Source organism: Rhopalosiphum maidis, chromosome 4, assembly GCF_003676215.2.
Source record: "Rhopalosiphum maidis isolate BTI-1 chromosome 4, ASM367621v3, whole genome shotgun sequence".
Lineage (NCBI taxonomy): Eukaryota > Metazoa > Arthropoda > Insecta > Hemiptera > Aphididae > Rhopalosiphum > Rhopalosiphum maidis.
Window position 1 is genome coordinate 6,083,554 of NC_040880.1, and position 19,060 is coordinate 6,102,613.

Consider the following 19,060-nt stretch of genomic DNA (forward strand, 5'->3'; position numbering starts at 1 on the left):
TATTATTGTATTAGGTATATGAATTAAAACAGTTTTGATATATAATTTATAATATAGAAACTAGGTAGATACCTATCTAGTTATTTTATAACTGTGTTACTTTTGTTTTTGTTAACACGAAAGTGCCGTGATCGATTGCTTATTTATAATGCTTATTGAGTTATATTTGAAATATATAACCAGAATTTGTTGTCGCCGAAGCTTTAAAAACGTGTGCAATTGACGATTGCCATTTGTTTCCGTTTGGTGCGTTTTTATGAGCCAGTTGTAGATTAAATAAAATGTTATTTAGTGTAATCCGTGAAAGATATTTGGCTCATCAGAATGATGTGTATCTTATGATAAGGTTATATTGAACAATAGACAATGCTGCATTGCTGAATTTCTTCCGAGTTAGCATGCTATTTTTTTTGGCGGAATTTTGTACCAAAATTCGTTTCTGTTTGTGGCCAAATATAAACGTATCTTAAGAAATGTAAAACATATTATACAAAGATGTATAAAGTACCTGATTACTTTTTTGACGTCAAAATACGTAGTAGATATAATTTTGCAAAAAAACATGGCCATTAATATTCATTTGTTTGAATACATTTTAAAGAGCATTGGATAAATTGTAACAATGTATTTACCGTAGTATTATTTGTTTTCAGTTTTAGAACATGGGTATATATTTTAATTATTTTTATGTAAACAAATAAAAGGTGGATATTATATCGTGGTTGTATATTTCCTACCATAGTAGTGTATACGTTTTTTAATTAAATTAAAAATAAAATATAGTAATTTAGTGCTATTTTTAAAATATTATTAGCTGTGCAGGCTCTTTAATTATGTTGTTATTTATTTTTAATACTTTCGTGGCAAAGTATCTATGGTTTTTAGTCTGATGAAATAGTGTTCTATAAGTTTTGTGAATGTTGAAAATTTTTGTTTTTATTTAATATTAAATTTTATATTTTGGTATAAGAATACTGAAATAAAACTCTTAAACAACATAACTTAAATGCACGTGACAACGTTTTTTTTTTTTTTAATTGAAAGATATACGACTTCATTTTTTTTTTAAATTGAACGATGAATGATTAAAATTTGGTCGGATAACTATATAATTATACATAAATACAATACAAATTTGACGTGCATATTATACCGAACCTATATATAACATTATAACCTATTATTTAAAATTACCTGAGTATATAAAAATGTATTTCCCTTTGAGTCAGTGCAATATATATTGGTATGGAGTAGTTTTCAAATTAATAAAGTTTTTTGTTCCATAAAATACTGTTTCAATTTAACTCTGAGACTAAATGTTTTCATGTGCATATATTTATACGCAATACGCATATATGATGCGCTCTGTGGTGCGCAAAATAAACGCGACTATAAGTCCGGTCCCGGACATTTCAATTTGATAGTCGATAAAGTTTCATCGTTTCTACACAGTGCTCTTAGTCGTGTCCTCTGTCAGTTGTTGGAAAATTAATATGCGTTTAATTAAATGCATCTATGTGTTTAACATTGAATGGTGTTACAAAATAAATGTATGTAGCTGTATCTAACCTAGGTTTATTATTACTGTATACATATACGTACGTTATTATGAAGAAATATAATAATTATAACGACATCTGCGAATGATAGATTGATTGCGGTATAATAGCAGGTTAAGTATGTCTAAAAGAAAACGAAAAGATTTACAGATAATATGCGCAAATACAAATCAACAGTCTTTTATTTTAAATGTTTGTTGTTCTAATGTTGATTACAAAACAACAATCGTTGTGAGCTATTAATTTGAATTAACCGCATTTTACCCCGTTACTGCATTTTTCATTTTCTTTTTTTCTCTTTCGTTTTCATAGCTAATGTTAAATATATTATACCATAATATTATAGTATATATAATACAGCTTCAGCTATGGAGCGTAGAGCGAATTTTTCCCCCGTCTCCCGTGGCAAGTCGTAAAATATATTAATCGACGGCTTCTGAACGCGATTATAGTTGCAATAACTAATAACTTGAGGTACTTCTATATGGGCGTTATTATACTAGTCGTCATCGGGTTCTCGTAGCAGCCGCCAGACATCCATGCACATTGCACACAGTATTTTAGTATTATTATTATGCCGTCGTCCGGTATATATACTGGCGTGTGTTAGGTCACGGTACGAAAGAAAAGGGTGGCTATACACTGTATGTATATTATATATATATACACATATACAGCCAATTTTCAATTAGCATTGTTTTTGAAGAGCTTTGTGTTGCAGAGAACACGAACCACGGTATATCCCACGATACCACCGTTTATATACCTATATATTTTATATAATGTATGTATGCTTATTGCTTACCGTCATACGACTGGCATTATAATCGCGCAAATATATGTATATATAATATAGCGGGAACAACGGCGTGGTTTGCCCATTGTTTGTTTTAAATCGTCGACCTGCGACGACAACAGTAACGACGAGCAGTGTGGGGTAAAGACTCCGAGGGGGGATTCGGTCTAGGGTCGTGATCCCTTTTGGAAATCGGCGAGCAAATATTTGCCCCCGTGGGAAACCGGACAGATGACGGCGATGATATGTTCGGGTCCGTATAAAATGCATATATATATATATCGTTATGAAGTTCGACAGCTGATGTTCGACAGGTCGAGAGTAGGTGTGACTGTTGCGTACACACACACACACACACACACACATAAACAGGTATATATAATTTAATATAATATATATAAACAATAAACATAACCGCTGTGGTCCATGTCGGACGGCTGAAACGTCATCATAATCGCGAAATCCTGTCTATCGTACTACCGCGTTATGGCGTTATGCAGAAACATGTCTGTTTCGATTAAAAAATCAATTACTGTGCTTCATACTTTCGGACAGTGTTTTCGAAGTGTAAAACGTGTAGTGCTATTATAGACTTCCCCATTCGTGCGTGTAGAGTATACTGCAGGGTTAATACGTATAAATCAACTCATCAGCTGTCACAAGAATATATACTACTTGCAATGTCGAGTCTGATAAACATTATAGTATTGTACGATGTTTTGTGTTTTAATATTTAAACACAAACAATATAGAACTGTATTATTTTCCTAGAATTAAATTATACTACAATTTTGCATACGATATTATATTATACATTATATTCTGCATATATCAGTTATACTGTTATCGGGTTTCTGTAATTTCTGTGTTCTGATGTAGTAATAAAAATAAATAAATAAATAAATAATAATTTCATAATATTATATCTAATAAATTGTTGATTAATCTCATAAATATATACTTTATTATAAATATATATAATATGTACATATGTGTATACATTACGTATATGTGTGTGGGTGTTCGGTGTATATTGATAGCGGAGACTGAGAAGATTCGTTTGTAGTGTTCAATGCGTGAGTCATTGCATTCGATTAATCATTACACTTATGAAAGGGTAAAATGTTAGTGTTTTTAAATTCTATTGAAATGTCATAACGTTTCTAACCGCCGCGACGACCATATTATGTATTATGATAATATGCTCGTACGTGGTACGCCGGAATACTATATACATTGTACAGAGGTATATATACCAATGTATTATAATTTTAATAATTGACGTTGGTTATTTAACTGCAGACTCGTCTTTCCTAGATACGTCGCTCATCGCCCAATAGGAAATGTCTTCGTCATGCGTGGATGACTTCGGTTCTAGTCGAGTTTTAGTCGAGTTTTAGTCGACAATAATATTATATTCTGTATCAATTTTAAAAATCCAATTATCAACCTTCCCCCTCCAACCTTTCACTTTGAATATCTCGTTTCTAAAAACTTAATAATTTTGTCCACTTATTTCTTTATCAACTTCCGGTTCAAATAAAATTTATCCGAAATAACTAAAACAACTAAAATATAACAATACATTTTGATTTATATTTTCATTGTAATATATAGTATCATAGTAAAGGTTTCCTCTGAAATTGTATTAAATTATGATTTATATCTTTACCAAATAAAAATGTATATTTTTTAATTTGACTATTATTATTTTGTGATAAAACCAAAGCTATAATTTAAAAAAAAAAACTACACATGGGACGTTGTAGGTATGTTCACCACATCGAATTATGGACCAACAACCTCGATATATTATTATATTTATTATATTTTTTTTTCATCAAAGGAACTACCCAAATTCTGTTAATATTTTTAGAAATACGCATCCTCGAAATCAAAAAGAAATGGTTCGGTATCTCTTGCCTCCTTTATGCTTGGACGAATATATTACACTGTTTTTATCTATTCTCCTTAATTAATTTTATTATAATTAGGCAGACGATATTATAATTATTGTTATTATTAGTCGTGAATATATATTTCATTTGGGGAAAAAAAAATATGAAAACAATCACATTAAAATAAAATACCTGACGCGTTGCACGGTTGACGTATTATGCATTCATTACCCGTTGAGTGCTCGTCTTGGCGGCGGTGTTGATGGTATAATATGCGGGGTGATAATGTTCACGTTTATTGCACGTTACGTATATATTTATTTATAATAATATAACATGTGTGTATGTGTGTGTGTGTGTATATATATATATTTGTAGGAGATTTGCCTGCAGGTTAACTTTTGCGTGTATATTATATATATATATATTAAAGTGTGAAAACGACAAGACGATCGAGGTTTTCGGTGACGATATAGGAGGAGGGGTTTGGGAGGTTAAGTTTCGTCTGGTATTATTTATAACTCTGCAATATTGATCTCCATCACTCCTCTTGACAGCCCGGTTGGCGGGCGTATAGAAATTAATATCGGTGGTGTCGCCCCCTCCCCAAACCCAACCGTTCACCCACACCCAAACCCACCCACACACCAATTGCACACACACACATACATACCGCCACCTTCGGCGCTCAGGCGTTCTGTCTTTGGTCGGCGACGTTCGCCCTCTTTCCCGTCGCCGTTAACACCGTGGTCTCTATCCCGGGTCCAAATCTCGTCTCACCCTATAACGACTACTACTACTACTACTACTACTACTACTACTACTACTACTACTACGACGACGACGGCGACGATGGCGCCCGTTGCGAGCTTCTGCTTCTTCTAGTGGCTTATATGTATGTTTATAAACGCGTAGTGTTTTGTGTATTATACACACGAATGCATACACAAAGTTGGACCCGAAAAGCTTAAAGTTTAATAGGAATGCGCTTTCGGTCGAGTATTAAAACCGGGTATATATACACCATCATACGTGTGTGCGCAAGCCGCCCTCTATACCGCCGACCACCCCCTCGCACAACCCTGCTGCAACTGCCTCTGGCTCCCGTGTTTATTAACAGTATATATACTCCCACCATCGTATACACACATGTATATTATATAAAACTAAATAATATTATTCATCACACACGCGCACACAAACACATACAACGTATGCGTATAGTACGACGATAGGTACCTATCGTATACCTATATAATATATGTGGTATAGTGTGAGAGTATATACATGAGGTTATATATAATGTACACAAGTGTGGGGGAATTTTTTTTCCACTGCTCGGCTATGGCACGTGCAAACGTGTGTGCGTTTTACCATCGTGCGTATGAGTTTTTAATCCTTAGGATTATATTTTATACATATATAGGTCGGTACGTGTATCAAGAAAATACGCGTATACCCCTGCAGTAATAACAGTAAACGAGGGGTAGTGGAAAAACCTATGCCGAAACACATACTTGCGCGTCTCTTTCTTTCTATATATAACATAATATATAGGTAGAAACTCTATAGTTTCGTCGTCCTGTGCGCCGCGTGTACGGACTCGTAATTCAAAACATAATTAACCAATACAGTTGAGGAATATTTTGCGCGTGAATTCATACGCATATCGTGTCTGTATAATTATAACTTACCAAAATACAAATACAATAGCTTATAATTTTCAATCAGTGAGTATATAGAATTATATATGATTATTATCATGAGTGCGCTCCAGCGGACTATTTTGATTTTTTGACTTGGATGGGTTCAGCTATACAAACTCGAGTTTTATAAATTTAAAAAAGATTTGTAAAATATGAATACAAAATATTTTAAGTAAATAAAAGCTTATTTACCTATAATACCTATACAGTGTACAGTGTACACGTATATAATTATATTGTATGACCTTCCATAAACAAATAAAGCCGTTGAAAAGTGGTACAATTATATTTCATATGCTTCTCAATATGTTTATAGAAAAACATACTGTCAGTTAGTTCATGCTATAATAAAGGAGCGACATGAAACGGAAACAAATATTGAATCACTTATTCAAAATAAATAAACACAAAAGTAAAATAAACAGCTATAATTGTTTTTTCCATTAGTTTAATTTTTATCTGTCTAGACTTAAAGAGATTATTAAAATTATTGCTATAAAATATTCTTATTAAGCCCAATCTAATTTATAATTCTAACTATAGTTAATTGGATATATTGTAATTAGGATAAATTTTTATGATTTTAAATAATATGTATATAATAGTAGACGTAATTCAAATTATTATAATTGTATTGAATTTGTTTTATAATATAGAAGTGGGACTGTCATTTACCGACAGTTAATAGATCAAAATTAGCTTTTTATTATTAAAATTGTTTCTACATGTATCTTAAACACGTAATAATTTTGTAACATTTTGAAAAAAAAATGAATAACATCATCTTGTATTATCCACTAAAAGTGTAAAAATGTAAGTAGATGTAATAATTTTAAACTTAGTGTAGACTACTATTGAATAAATAGTGGTCTACACGAGTTAAAATAATTACAATTATAGGTATTTAAAAATATCAAACGATTCATGTTTTGGAAACATGAAATCATCGATACTTCGTGTAAAGCAGTTAAAAGTTGAGTACTGATTGAATATTAAAACATAATAACAGTTGCTCGAGTTTTAAATGTTAACAAAAATTTATAAAGCGATTTATTTCGTATGTAGTCAATCCGAAAGAACCGATCTTGTCCATTTGATATTATAATATGTATATTCAATAACTAAATATTCTAAACATATTTATCAACTGTACGTTTCCGTTTGCAGGCCAATGTGAGTTTCCTGCCCAATGGTCTGGTCGATGGTTTCAGTCTGGTGTGAACCACTACATCAATATAAATACGACCACCATCATGACCAAAGGAGAGTGCGTGCAAAACGTCAGCGACAAGTTTCTAATCGAAGACAGGTATAACGTTGTATTTGCTATTAACATTGAGTGAGATTGACACCTGTAACTGTAAGGTTGTTTTATACTATTATATAAGTTGACATTTAAACACGGTAACAAAGTGCACACCTATAGCTTGTGCGATGGGGCAACATTGTGAACCGTTGGCACAATTGTAGGCGATTTGAGAGATAGGGATTTATCGATCGTGTGGTTTGTCATTCTGTCCATTACACAGATGTTATCGCCAACCATCGTCATTTAACAACGTTTTATTTGCCCGTGTTAATGTACAAAATGCATATAACAGAAGAGAAAACCCATTTTGGAAACGGATTCAGTGAATAGGGTAAAATATATACGTCCATAAATTAGTTTAAAATGTCCATTAACTCAAGAAATGTAAATTGTAGGTATATTTTACTCGTAATAAAACTATCAAGTATCAATTTTTCATAATAGAACACATAAATTATTATAGGTAGTTAAATTATAAATTTTTTTAAATAATTTGAATAAAATGGCATTACATGTATTAAGTTACCTACCTCCTACATATTTTTAAATAAAAAAATGTTTTTGGAGATTTGATTTGATTTAGTTTTTATTAGTTTCGCAAATCACGAAGTTTTTCGATCATTTTAAACTGAATTGTTAAACAAATTTGCATATCAACTTATTGGAATCCTTGACCCAAACGAATTTTATTCTTCATATGTTATTATTGTAAAACGATCATGAATGTTGAGTTTCTCGAATTTTTATGCAGAAGTAGGTACGACTAAAAGAATAATTCACTAAATTTATTTATATACAAAAATAAAAATAAACACACGATTTACAGGTTTTATTATAGTTAATTAAAACTTAAATGATCTACATGTGTACGTTATGTAACATTTATGTAAAACGTTTAAATTTTATAAATATTGTGAGAATTTATTAAACGTTTGAAATGTATTTATATTTTATCATATTCGAATACAAGAGAGAGATTGTTGAATTAGATTTTCATATTTTGAGAACCCAACGTTTATTATTTTTGAGCCAATACAAATGAAATGTACGGAACTCATAATATTTATCTAAGTTTTGTAGAGAAAAATATGGCTCGAGGGACTCCAGGCCGAGCGGATCCTATTTCCTTTATACATCATCAGGTCTCCAAAATTCATCATCTTCCTCTGCCTCCTCACCTCCTTATCATGACTACCGCCATCGATAGCGCAGCTGACCGGTATTTCACTACCGACCCACGTACACATATAGGTATAAATACACAGATATTCATATTTATATATATCTGTTTATTTATATACATATATTATGTACATTATACTCATGTATATTGCCGTTGGTGCACTGCTCAGTGGTGGCTAACCTGGCTATTAATCATCATATCGTCCGCATGTTGTTTTACATTATTCAGTGCAGTGTACGCGTATGTGTAACGTGTATAGTGTATACCTATAAACCTACGTAGGAAAAAATAAAAACCAACGACTCGCACAATTGGAATAAATTAATGGGTGGCCGAGGGAAAACGAGTGACGAGAACAAAAGTGACCCGTGGCGGCGAGTGGGAAATGGGGCAGTGCACATGACAGGTCGAATAAAAGTGGACGGTAAAACTATTGTTTCGAGGTCGTAATGTTGAGTTTTAATATTTATATAAAATATAATACATATTATAATATAAACGCCAAGCGTTCAGAATTGCGCTCGATCCACATCTTTTTGTTTTGGGTGGCTATGCCTAACTATATTATGATATGCTGTTGGTGAACCAAACACGTCATATTTATTACATGTTACTCCCCCCCCCATCATCGCTTTTTGGGACAATATTGTCGTCTCACCGTCTCGCGACTGGTTAATTATTATAATTTTATTATTAGCGCACTCCTCTGACGTTTTCCCCTCTTTTATAATGTATATTATACTGCAGCAGTATTCGGTAGTCATATAATCATACACACACACACACACACACACACACATACATATATATATATATATATATAGTTGACGCCATCGTCATACGGTGAAAACCTCTTTGTGTTGGTCGGGGTTCCTCTAACACTACTCGAATAATATTACATTTGGGAATAGAACCTGTGACAAAAGCGTGGTGTAATTTTTTTTCCACACATTTGTTTCTACTATACCTTGTCGACGGGAAACCCTCAATAGGCGGAAGTCTTGGTAATGTTTAAAACAGAATAATGACAAAGGTGACGGTATTTTTTTTATTTTATTAATTTTCTATACAATTTAAACTTATGTACTATTTGACTGGATAAAATATGTATACAAATCATACTGGAGGCACTTAGATATATTTAAAATGCTCTTTTAACGAGTAAAAATAAAGACAGTTATAGAAATCCTGTAAGAGTAAAATGAAATGCACGCAAATACCATTACTGTTTATACATTGTTTTCTGAACCATCACATCATATTAGCATATACAATAGTCTGTTCCGGGTACTTTATTGTATTTTATTAAATGACGATTTGTTTTGTTTCATATTATCATCAGTACAGTTTATAAGGATACGTATACAAATAAAATTTTGAGTTTGTATTTGCAAAAACTATTTTTACTGATCTAAGTATAAATGTTTAAATAATTTATTATTAGATTAGGTACTTATATAAATTTTTATAAATTGTTCTCGTTTACATAGGCTATAGGTGAAATTTTTGTGATTTTATTTTTATGATAAAGACTATATCTCAAATCGACTAAACTAATCTACGAGTTAGTTTACTCTACTCTATGAATCTCGATTTGGCAATAATTTTAAAATATTGCTCTTTATTCCACTTGATAAGCTGTTTTTTATGATAATTTATCTAATATTTAACTATAGTGTTAATTTTAAATAACTATAAGAAACAACATTGCATTTAAACCATTTTAATTAAACTCGTATTTACCTACATGTATGTACATGTAATGATTTTAAAATAATTATGAAATGAAATTGATGATTTTAGTGTTTATGAAATGTAATTTATGTATTTTCATTCATTAGGATAAAAATTACTATCATATAATCAAATACTAATCTTATTTAATTTTTTTTAGTGTACCTATGCTATTTTAATTTAACTAGATTACGTTATGATATAAATAATTTAATATAAATGTGTATCTACTAGTGGCGTTTTTATTTAGTTATCTACTTAAGTGAATTGTGAGTTTAATATTAATCACAACCCGAATACATAATACAAAACAATAACCAAATCGTTAACCAAAATTTTTAATAGATATAAAAATTATAAAATAAACGTATTGGTTAGTTAATTACAAAATAATTATCTATTTGATTGACTTTTAAATATTAATGTTTATTATGCATACAAAAAACAAAACAATCGTTGATAAACTAAATAAATTAACTTAAAAGTAACTATAAATGATTGAGTATTTAACAATTAAATTGTTTTAACAAAATATTAATGTCTGTAAAATATAATTTCTGATGAATAAACAAATTAATGGTTTTAAAATTCTCCACTATAAATAATTTAATCAAATATAATTGCTTATATCAGTCGTTCGTGGTAATATCAGTAATAATTGAAGACTTTTAAATGATTTAAAGTAAAAATGTAATTTATTTTACAATCATATGTGTTGAGAATTTTAAATATATTTACAAACATAAGAACTTCTGTCCTATTTTTATATTATTATAGTACATTTTCTTATCGAAAGGTCACTTAGACGTGCGTATATACGTTTAGCCATTTTCATACGCGATACTTGCATTTTAGTAAAATTTAGTACACTTATTTGAAAAAATCATCGATTCTTGAGTTGTTTACCCTTTAGCATTATCCTTCGTTTTGTCATTGCATCATTTTATTTAAAAAAAAAAAAAAATCACCATATAAAAGTCCGTAGCGACATTTTTAGTTCTTAGAAAACTGTCTTTGATTATAGTTTCCATTGATATTATTTGTTTCATTTATAAAGTATACTAATACAATGCATGTATATATGCTAAGACATGTGTCAAATTGACAATATGTTTCATATAAGTACTTTAAACCAGCTGGTCCCGTCTATTCAAAAACGTATTGTGAATTCAACAATCGTTGTCTTTATTGAATTTGGATTGTTATTGTGTATCCACTGTCTATAGGTTATTCATTTCCTTCGTTATCTGATACAAACGATTGGATTTAAAATCAAGAGTTAAATAAATAACAACAAAAATCACTTTTATTTTAAATTAATTTATACGACAATTAAGTATGAGCCTACCTATAATTTAAACCAACGGCATTTCATTGTTTAATTTTTAGACACGTATATGTATAGTAATATTTAAAAAAAAAATTTAGTTGAATTTAGGTATACTAGTTTAATTAAATAAAATATATAATAAGTGAAATTTTTAAACAGGTAATTAAAAAAACGATTTTGTGTATTGCGGATTAATATTTAATTTATTTATTAATTTTGCTTTGTTTTAACATATAATCAAAATAACATTTTACTAATGGGTTATGTTAAATAAACATTTTATTTAAATATATTTGTGTACTTTTAATTTAATTTAAAAACAAAATAAAATTTATACTACCCATAATTTTTTTAAGAACTGAAGTCAAAATATTTTGACTAGTAGATCATATAAAGAAAAATAGTTAACCATTGCTAGAGTAAACCATGTCTACGAGGGGTGATAGTATATCGCTTCAGAAACCTTTTTTAAAAAAAAAACAACGCTATTTCTTTTGGTTCTGCATGCACGTGGATCTGACTGTCAGCGGCCGAATGTATTCTGAAGGTTATTAAACCCTCTTTACCACTATTCGTGAAGTAATACACCCTTTGACCAAAAAAAAAAAAAACATGTTAAAGCTTACGCGTGCACAGAAATGCCATTAATGGAAGGTCATTTCTGAGGTGAAAAAAACTTCAAAGGTTCCTTCGTAAGTTCATTTGCACACGGTAGCCAATGTTATTGCTATGTGAGAAAAAAGAGAGGTAGTCGGTAAAATGAGATCCTTTTTCTGGCTGCAAATTGAAATACATATTCGATGTTTCAAATATGACTATGTCTATTTTATATGTTTCTCCTTTTAGAGATATACTTTATTGACTTATATAGAATCACTGAAGTGAAACTTTTAAATTTTTAATACATATGTATGAAATTTGAACATTAAATTTTTCTGTTTTCAGAATTCATTTTCTTGACTCTGAAATTTATTGTTATAACATCTTAATTCTATTATTATACTATAATAATCTTTTTAATCAGATCAATTTTACTATAAATATGGTTTAAAAAATTAATATAAAATTAAATATATGTATGTACTTAAATTGTTTTTACATTTATTAATATAAATTATAAAAAATATTATTTTCTTAAAAGTAACAAAATTCTAAGATCTTAAAAATGATATATTGCTTATCTTATTAGAATATAAATATATCAAGAGCTCCGAGCATTTAGGTGATTAATGTTACATTAATAAAATAACCATTTGAATCCATTTATAATATATAGTGTTTATTTTTCTTTTATTACCATCTTTCAAGAAACAGGTGGCTTTGATATAGATTTAAATTATAAACTTTTCTGAACTAGTTCCAAACAACTTTTTTTTTATTACACTTAGGTTTAAAGTTTCACTGACGAATAATATAGAAATATTCTAATATTTTAATTATATATACATAAAAAACATGATATTTATAAATTACGGAGTAGTAGAATACTGTTAATTTAAGTATTAGTTAAATTCATTGATTTGTTTTTAATATTTGAGGATTAAAAGCTACATTTATACATTTTTAATAATTTAGTTGCCAGCTAATATTATTTATTATATTTTAACTACCAAATTAATATAGTACATCGAAATAAAATTAAAAAGTTTTAATTTATAATACACGTACAGGTAAATCCTCTACAGTTTCATGGCAGGTGGAAATGAATTATACGTTGTGTGCCGGTCGATAGAGTGAGTGTACGATGAATAAACTGATGTTTAAGCCATCTTTCGTCAAAAGAGCTTGCCAAACTTACCATCTCCTTATACTTCCCTTAGTTAATCCAAGAATTCCTTACTCCCTACATAGGAATTTAATATTCGAGCTGATCTGAGTTGTATATACCACTAAAAACATCCCCCGCTCTAATGGTTCAACTCCTTCCCAACCTCAACATTTGGAATTTTTTCTTTACCTATCTTTTACCTTGTACTTTAATGTATAGGGAAGGAAAGTGTTATTCCTTTAATCCTGAGTTGTGTAAATTTGTAATCAGTAACGATGCTCATTATAAATTTACTGGAACCCCGTTGTCAAGACAACCTTTTATGATAAACTTCCCATTGCCAAGGCATTATATTGTTCTAATGTTAATATTAACATGTTATTTTGGTAATATATATCTTAACATAAATATGTCGACAAGATATATAATTTATATACATTTTAAGTACAGTTAATATAATAGGTAATATAAAAATATTTGAGTTGAAATTAAATATTTTATAATTTATTTCTTATAGTTTTATTTTTGTAAAAATAGTTTCAAAAATATTTTAAATTATGCCACATTATAACTTAACCTATTTTTATGTTTAAATAAAATAATTCCATCTATAAGCACCTATATATTGAAAATATGTGAATAAATAGCTGTATCACATAACATAACTATAGTTAAATGACTACTTTTGAAATAGATACTATAATGAGTTAACAAAATGAAATTTGCATAAGATCTTTTAAAGGTTTTTTTTTATGTACCCACTTAGTTAATAAACGTCGATCACATATTATTTCCGTCAATTTAATGGCAATTTTCACGATTCACCGTGCATAAAATCATGAAATCTATTTTTATTAAATTAGCAATTAGTGGAGGAAAACTCGGTATAACCAAAATGTGTAATAGTGCTTAACAAATTTTTATTTTTTTTTATCAATTATTCCGGGATGCCAGGTAGTATTTTTCATCATTATTTTGCATGGTTTAAAAAATCGATCTACTGCATAAAACAAAATAGGTTTTAAAATTCCTAACCATAGTTAGTGAAACAGTCTTAGTTGAAATATGCTAAAAACACACTAGCAATTTCGAAGCTGGTGAATACGCAGTCAAATAATACGTGACTATTTCTATCTTATGAACATTTTAAGAGTAATTAAAAAAAATGTATAATGCCACGCAAGGAACGGAATGAATGTGATATTCAACTGCAGTTCAAATAAGTCTCGCAATTAATTTAATGGTTTCACTGTTGATCAATTGTTTAAAAAACCTCGATTAAACAATAGATATTCTGCTAAAACTCAATAAAATAATATTACATTTACTTTACAAAAAAAAAAAAAAACCGCTTTAATTTAAATACTTAAGATCGTTATATTTATAACGGTTAATTATCTTCGCATTTATTACAACTGGAACGCGCTACTAATCATCCATTATGTGACACAATTTAACAGCCTGAAATTTATCGCTTAAAACGATTATTCGTCGTTTACCGATTACATTGTTTATTTATGTACAGTACATTTAAACACAACGAAATATATGTCGTTGGGCGAAATGTCAATTATTCTCAAACTGTATAAAGTTCGAGAGCAACTGCAGTGATTATCATCTCAGAGTCCCTTTTCGAGAACAATAAAAAGTTTTGAAATGCAGTCGGAACACTTGATGATGCGAGAAATTTTGGACGGATTCGAAGTTGTAGTGTACTCGTAAGTTGTACTAGTTTTGTTCGTCCGTATACTCTACAAATGTGCTACCGGGCTTTCGCGAAACGCCCATACAAATAGCGTAGTTTCACAAGATAATAACCCCCGTTGTTACCTTGGTCTTCGGTGAGACTTTATAGACCGGGTATAGGCCACTGTTCGAATTAGGTACACCACCCACCTACCGACTGAAATATTAATGTCGCGATTTAATATTCATCGCAGTATCCGGTGTCGAATCGTTACGGAAACTGTGGCGACGGTGGTGGTGACGAGAAAGACGATCACGCGTCTGGCACAAAACCACCGCCACTCCTACTGTATCATATCGTTGCCTCGTGTTTCTATGTATGCATACATATATATATATATATATATATATATATATTATTGTGTGCGGATGTGTGCGTGTATATATAATAACAATAATTCCCCCAGAGTCTGTGCTGCGCGTGGTGCATTCTGTGTGAAATTCTATGTATTCTCGACACGTGGCATGCGGCTAATTAATCCGCCGACGTCCGAAAGGTGCCGATATTCGGTATGCCGTATGGAATATCAAATGAACAGACATTGTGGATGTCGCGCCGTCATAACAACGGGTGAAACATGAGCGTAGGTCTACGACTAATTCAGCAAGTAAACATGGCTAGCATTCCGATGGCGTGAAACCGTTTCGGGTCCCGTACGCTTTGCGTGATTAGTGAAGTGGTCGACCGGCAGATAACTGCAGTGTGTGTATATGAATAGATACGGAGATGAACAAAGCACATCGATGAGTTTTTATTAAAAAAAAAAAAATTTAAACATTTATATAGATAAATTAAATCAATTAAATAGAAAAATATATGGTTTTATAGCTTCTATATGTACGTAATTATTTGTGTTCACTCACGAATATACGAATATAGGTACTTTGAAATACAAACTATTAGCAAGAATATTTTTTTTTCATTCAAAAAACCTCGATTGAAAACTATTAGTGATTGTCCAAACAATTCCACAGATTTTCACTCGTGTGTTAAATATTTTGTATTCTAAAATACACAATTCACTTGTTTTGGTTATATTAAAATAGTTTCTATTAAAACTTTTAGATAATATAATGAATATGCATTTCATAAAATAATATTTTATAACTGATTTATTAAAAATGTATATATAAAGATATACAAATACTTATGTAAATGTCTATGATTTATTGTAATTCTATTGCAATCATGTATGTATGTGAAATGATTTTCCCTGTATACCTAATCAGTTTTGTTCAAAACCAATGCACCATAGGTTATGTAAAGAACAACCTTTACTATTGAATAAAATGGTAATATATAACTGTATATTTTTGGAAAACGATGAGTCTGTGTCTGGTTGAAAAGTGTCCGTTGCATTAAGCTGATTAAACGCTCTTCTTTTGTGGTAGTTTCGCCCTTCCGATTTTAGTTTCTCGGTTATTTTTAATTAATACGTTCCTATTTATTACTGGATGGCAGCTTCCGGCAATTTATATCACTGGCCTAGCTAAGTCTATTCGAGCAACACGCGCGTGTTCTTATTGCTCAGCACTTATAGCTTAGATGTTTCTTGGTGGCTCTAGACATTAAATCTATTTTAGGGTAGGTAATAATATTGCATAAATATACATTATTTTATACTAAACTCGTTTAAGCAAAAAATGCCAGGGATTTTGATGGACAGCGTATGTAGTTTCCTGTTTACCTAAAATATGTTTCCATAGTAATAATGATAAGTATTAGTGGTATTTGGAAATAGATAGGTCTCAAGCTATTATATCGAGAGAGGAGAGCATCTGAACCAGTATCTAACAATAACTCAGGGGTAAGAACCTTGTATGAAACTAGAATGCCATAAATCTGTCAATGTGCTTAGACCTGCGATTTATAGCTAAACTATTAACCAAACATGAGCCATTATATCATATATATATATAGGATTATTTGATGTAGTCTTGTATACTTGACAGTAGGAAGGGAATACTACTTAAGTATTCGCGTGCACGTTGACGGGAACGAACATTCAATAATAATGAATGTACTACATATAATTCATCGCTTTTCTCCTAAACATCACTCTCGATATAACTAGTTAATATCACTTGCAGTATTTAAATATTACCATATATTTTTTTTAACGTTCCTTTATTATTACGAAAACAATGTTAATTATTATACTTATTTTTATAACGTGTACAGTGTACATGTTACAAAGCTATATGTATATAGTATATAAACGTATTATTTGCCACTATTTAGTATACTATACAATCGTAATTAAATACCTAACGATATTTAAAACAATTAAAATTTAATTTTATATTTTCTATAAAACAAATGTCGGTGTCTATACTAAAGCTGCAATGATCAGTAATATAATCTGGTAAACTAAACATTATAATAGTTATTAGAGCTAAATCCATCGTACACGAATATTGTTAATGAGCTTCAAAAATATAGGGACCTGTCTGTATAATAATTTATACTAAAATCGTACAAAATTCAGTAATATCAATAACCATTAAAATAATATAATATAATATATAACATAAATGTCTATATATTATGCGTATTATTTATGTTAAGCCAATGTATAATATTATTACAGAAGGAAATATGATATCGTTTGTTATTTCCTAAAACGCATGCAAGTATATTGTACATAGCTAGGTATAGTCATAGTTACAATGTGTTTTGGGTTCATTTACAATCGGCATACGAAATTATATATGATGCGAGTACATTAGTTTTATCTTATAAACCGCGTCATCGAGCATATGTACTGTGTGCTCTATGTTGTTACTGTAGTGTATAATATGCGGAACCGATAATGGTCGTGGGGAGGGTTTTAACGATTTCCCGTATAGAAATAAAATTGTTATATATATCTGTGCCCTCGAGGGAAACGAGAAACCCGAGGCGAGGCTCTGCAGACGCGTTATTCCCCGCTGTCCGGTGCACACGTGAATGGTCTTTTAATGTCACCGTACGTTTTGTACCATTTTGCCTTTAACTTTTCCTATTGTGTGTGTAGCTACTGTATGACCTGTACTTTCCGCATAGCTCTCATTATTGTTTGACTCTTATTATACGTCAACCTTCCCGTTTTCGAATGGACGTTGAAAACTGTATTCAATTGCTGTGTTCCCGGCGTGATTTTTTTTGTTTAGTTAATGATTTGTTATTTTTTTAATATATTTATACTGCTCAGGTAAAGGTTCAAAAGCTGTATTTGGTTATTTTTAAGGGCTTTATCTTGTCAAGTTGAAAGGGATGCTGAAAGTTTTTTTTTTTTAATCTAATATAAAGGGGAGTGAAAGAATTTTTGAGTTTTCTTTTGTGGTTTCTACTGTGTATGTTTATGAGCATAAATTATTATTGGTCTTATACAAAAGAATTATAAACATTCCAAAGGCTGATGGGGGTTTTTTTTTTCTGTGAGTATCGAAATTCTGAAATCATTTTCTTTTATGGCAGAAGTTGTGAGCTGTCTACGAGAGAGTGGAAAACTTTCTGAAACTCTTCGTCTATACCAACCAGAACGAAATGTGTTAGAAAAGACTGCAATAAATTTCTATTGTTAATGCCTCAACAATTTTACCATTTATTTTTTGTGCTAAATTTTCACACGCAAACTTCAATGGTTTTGATTTGTTTTAGTTGATTCATTCTTTTATACGTATATATAGATACCTAGATTTTAAATGTATAGTTTTTTTTTTTTTTTTTTTTGAAAAATCGATGTTTGATTTATTTTTTATACTACTAATACCATATGCTCCCTTGAGTGGCCATCGTACAGTCGTATAGTCATTGAAGAGGAACCAGAGTTACTCTAGTACGTCATACCGTTAAAAAGGCGCAGGATCCCCTGGGTAAACTCATCATGCCTCTCTCTTGTCTTTTGTTTAAGCTTCATCTTTTCCCTCCTCTTCTTCATCCCCCCGGGAAATCTGTTCAACCACAATTACTTCCACTTGAGGCTACCGAAACGGTTTTGTTATCCCATTTTCCAAACAAAGGATCCGTTGTTCCTTTCAACGGATTG

General features: G+C 30.4%; 1 protein-coding gene across 2 annotated transcripts in view; it reads left to right on the top strand.

Annotated features, from left to right (window-relative positions):
• The window catches only part of LOC113548786, a 139,268-nt gene that overhangs the window by 50,790 nt on the left and 69,418 nt on the right, over window positions 1-19,060 (top strand). For both annotated transcript variants that reach the window (XM_026949853.1, XM_026949852.1), the window contains exon 3: window positions 7,127-7,268. In XM_026949853.1, the coding sequence (XP_026805654.1) occupies window positions 7,127-7,268 (142 nt within the window). The remainder of the gene's footprint in view (window positions 1-7,126; window positions 7,269-19,060) is intronic.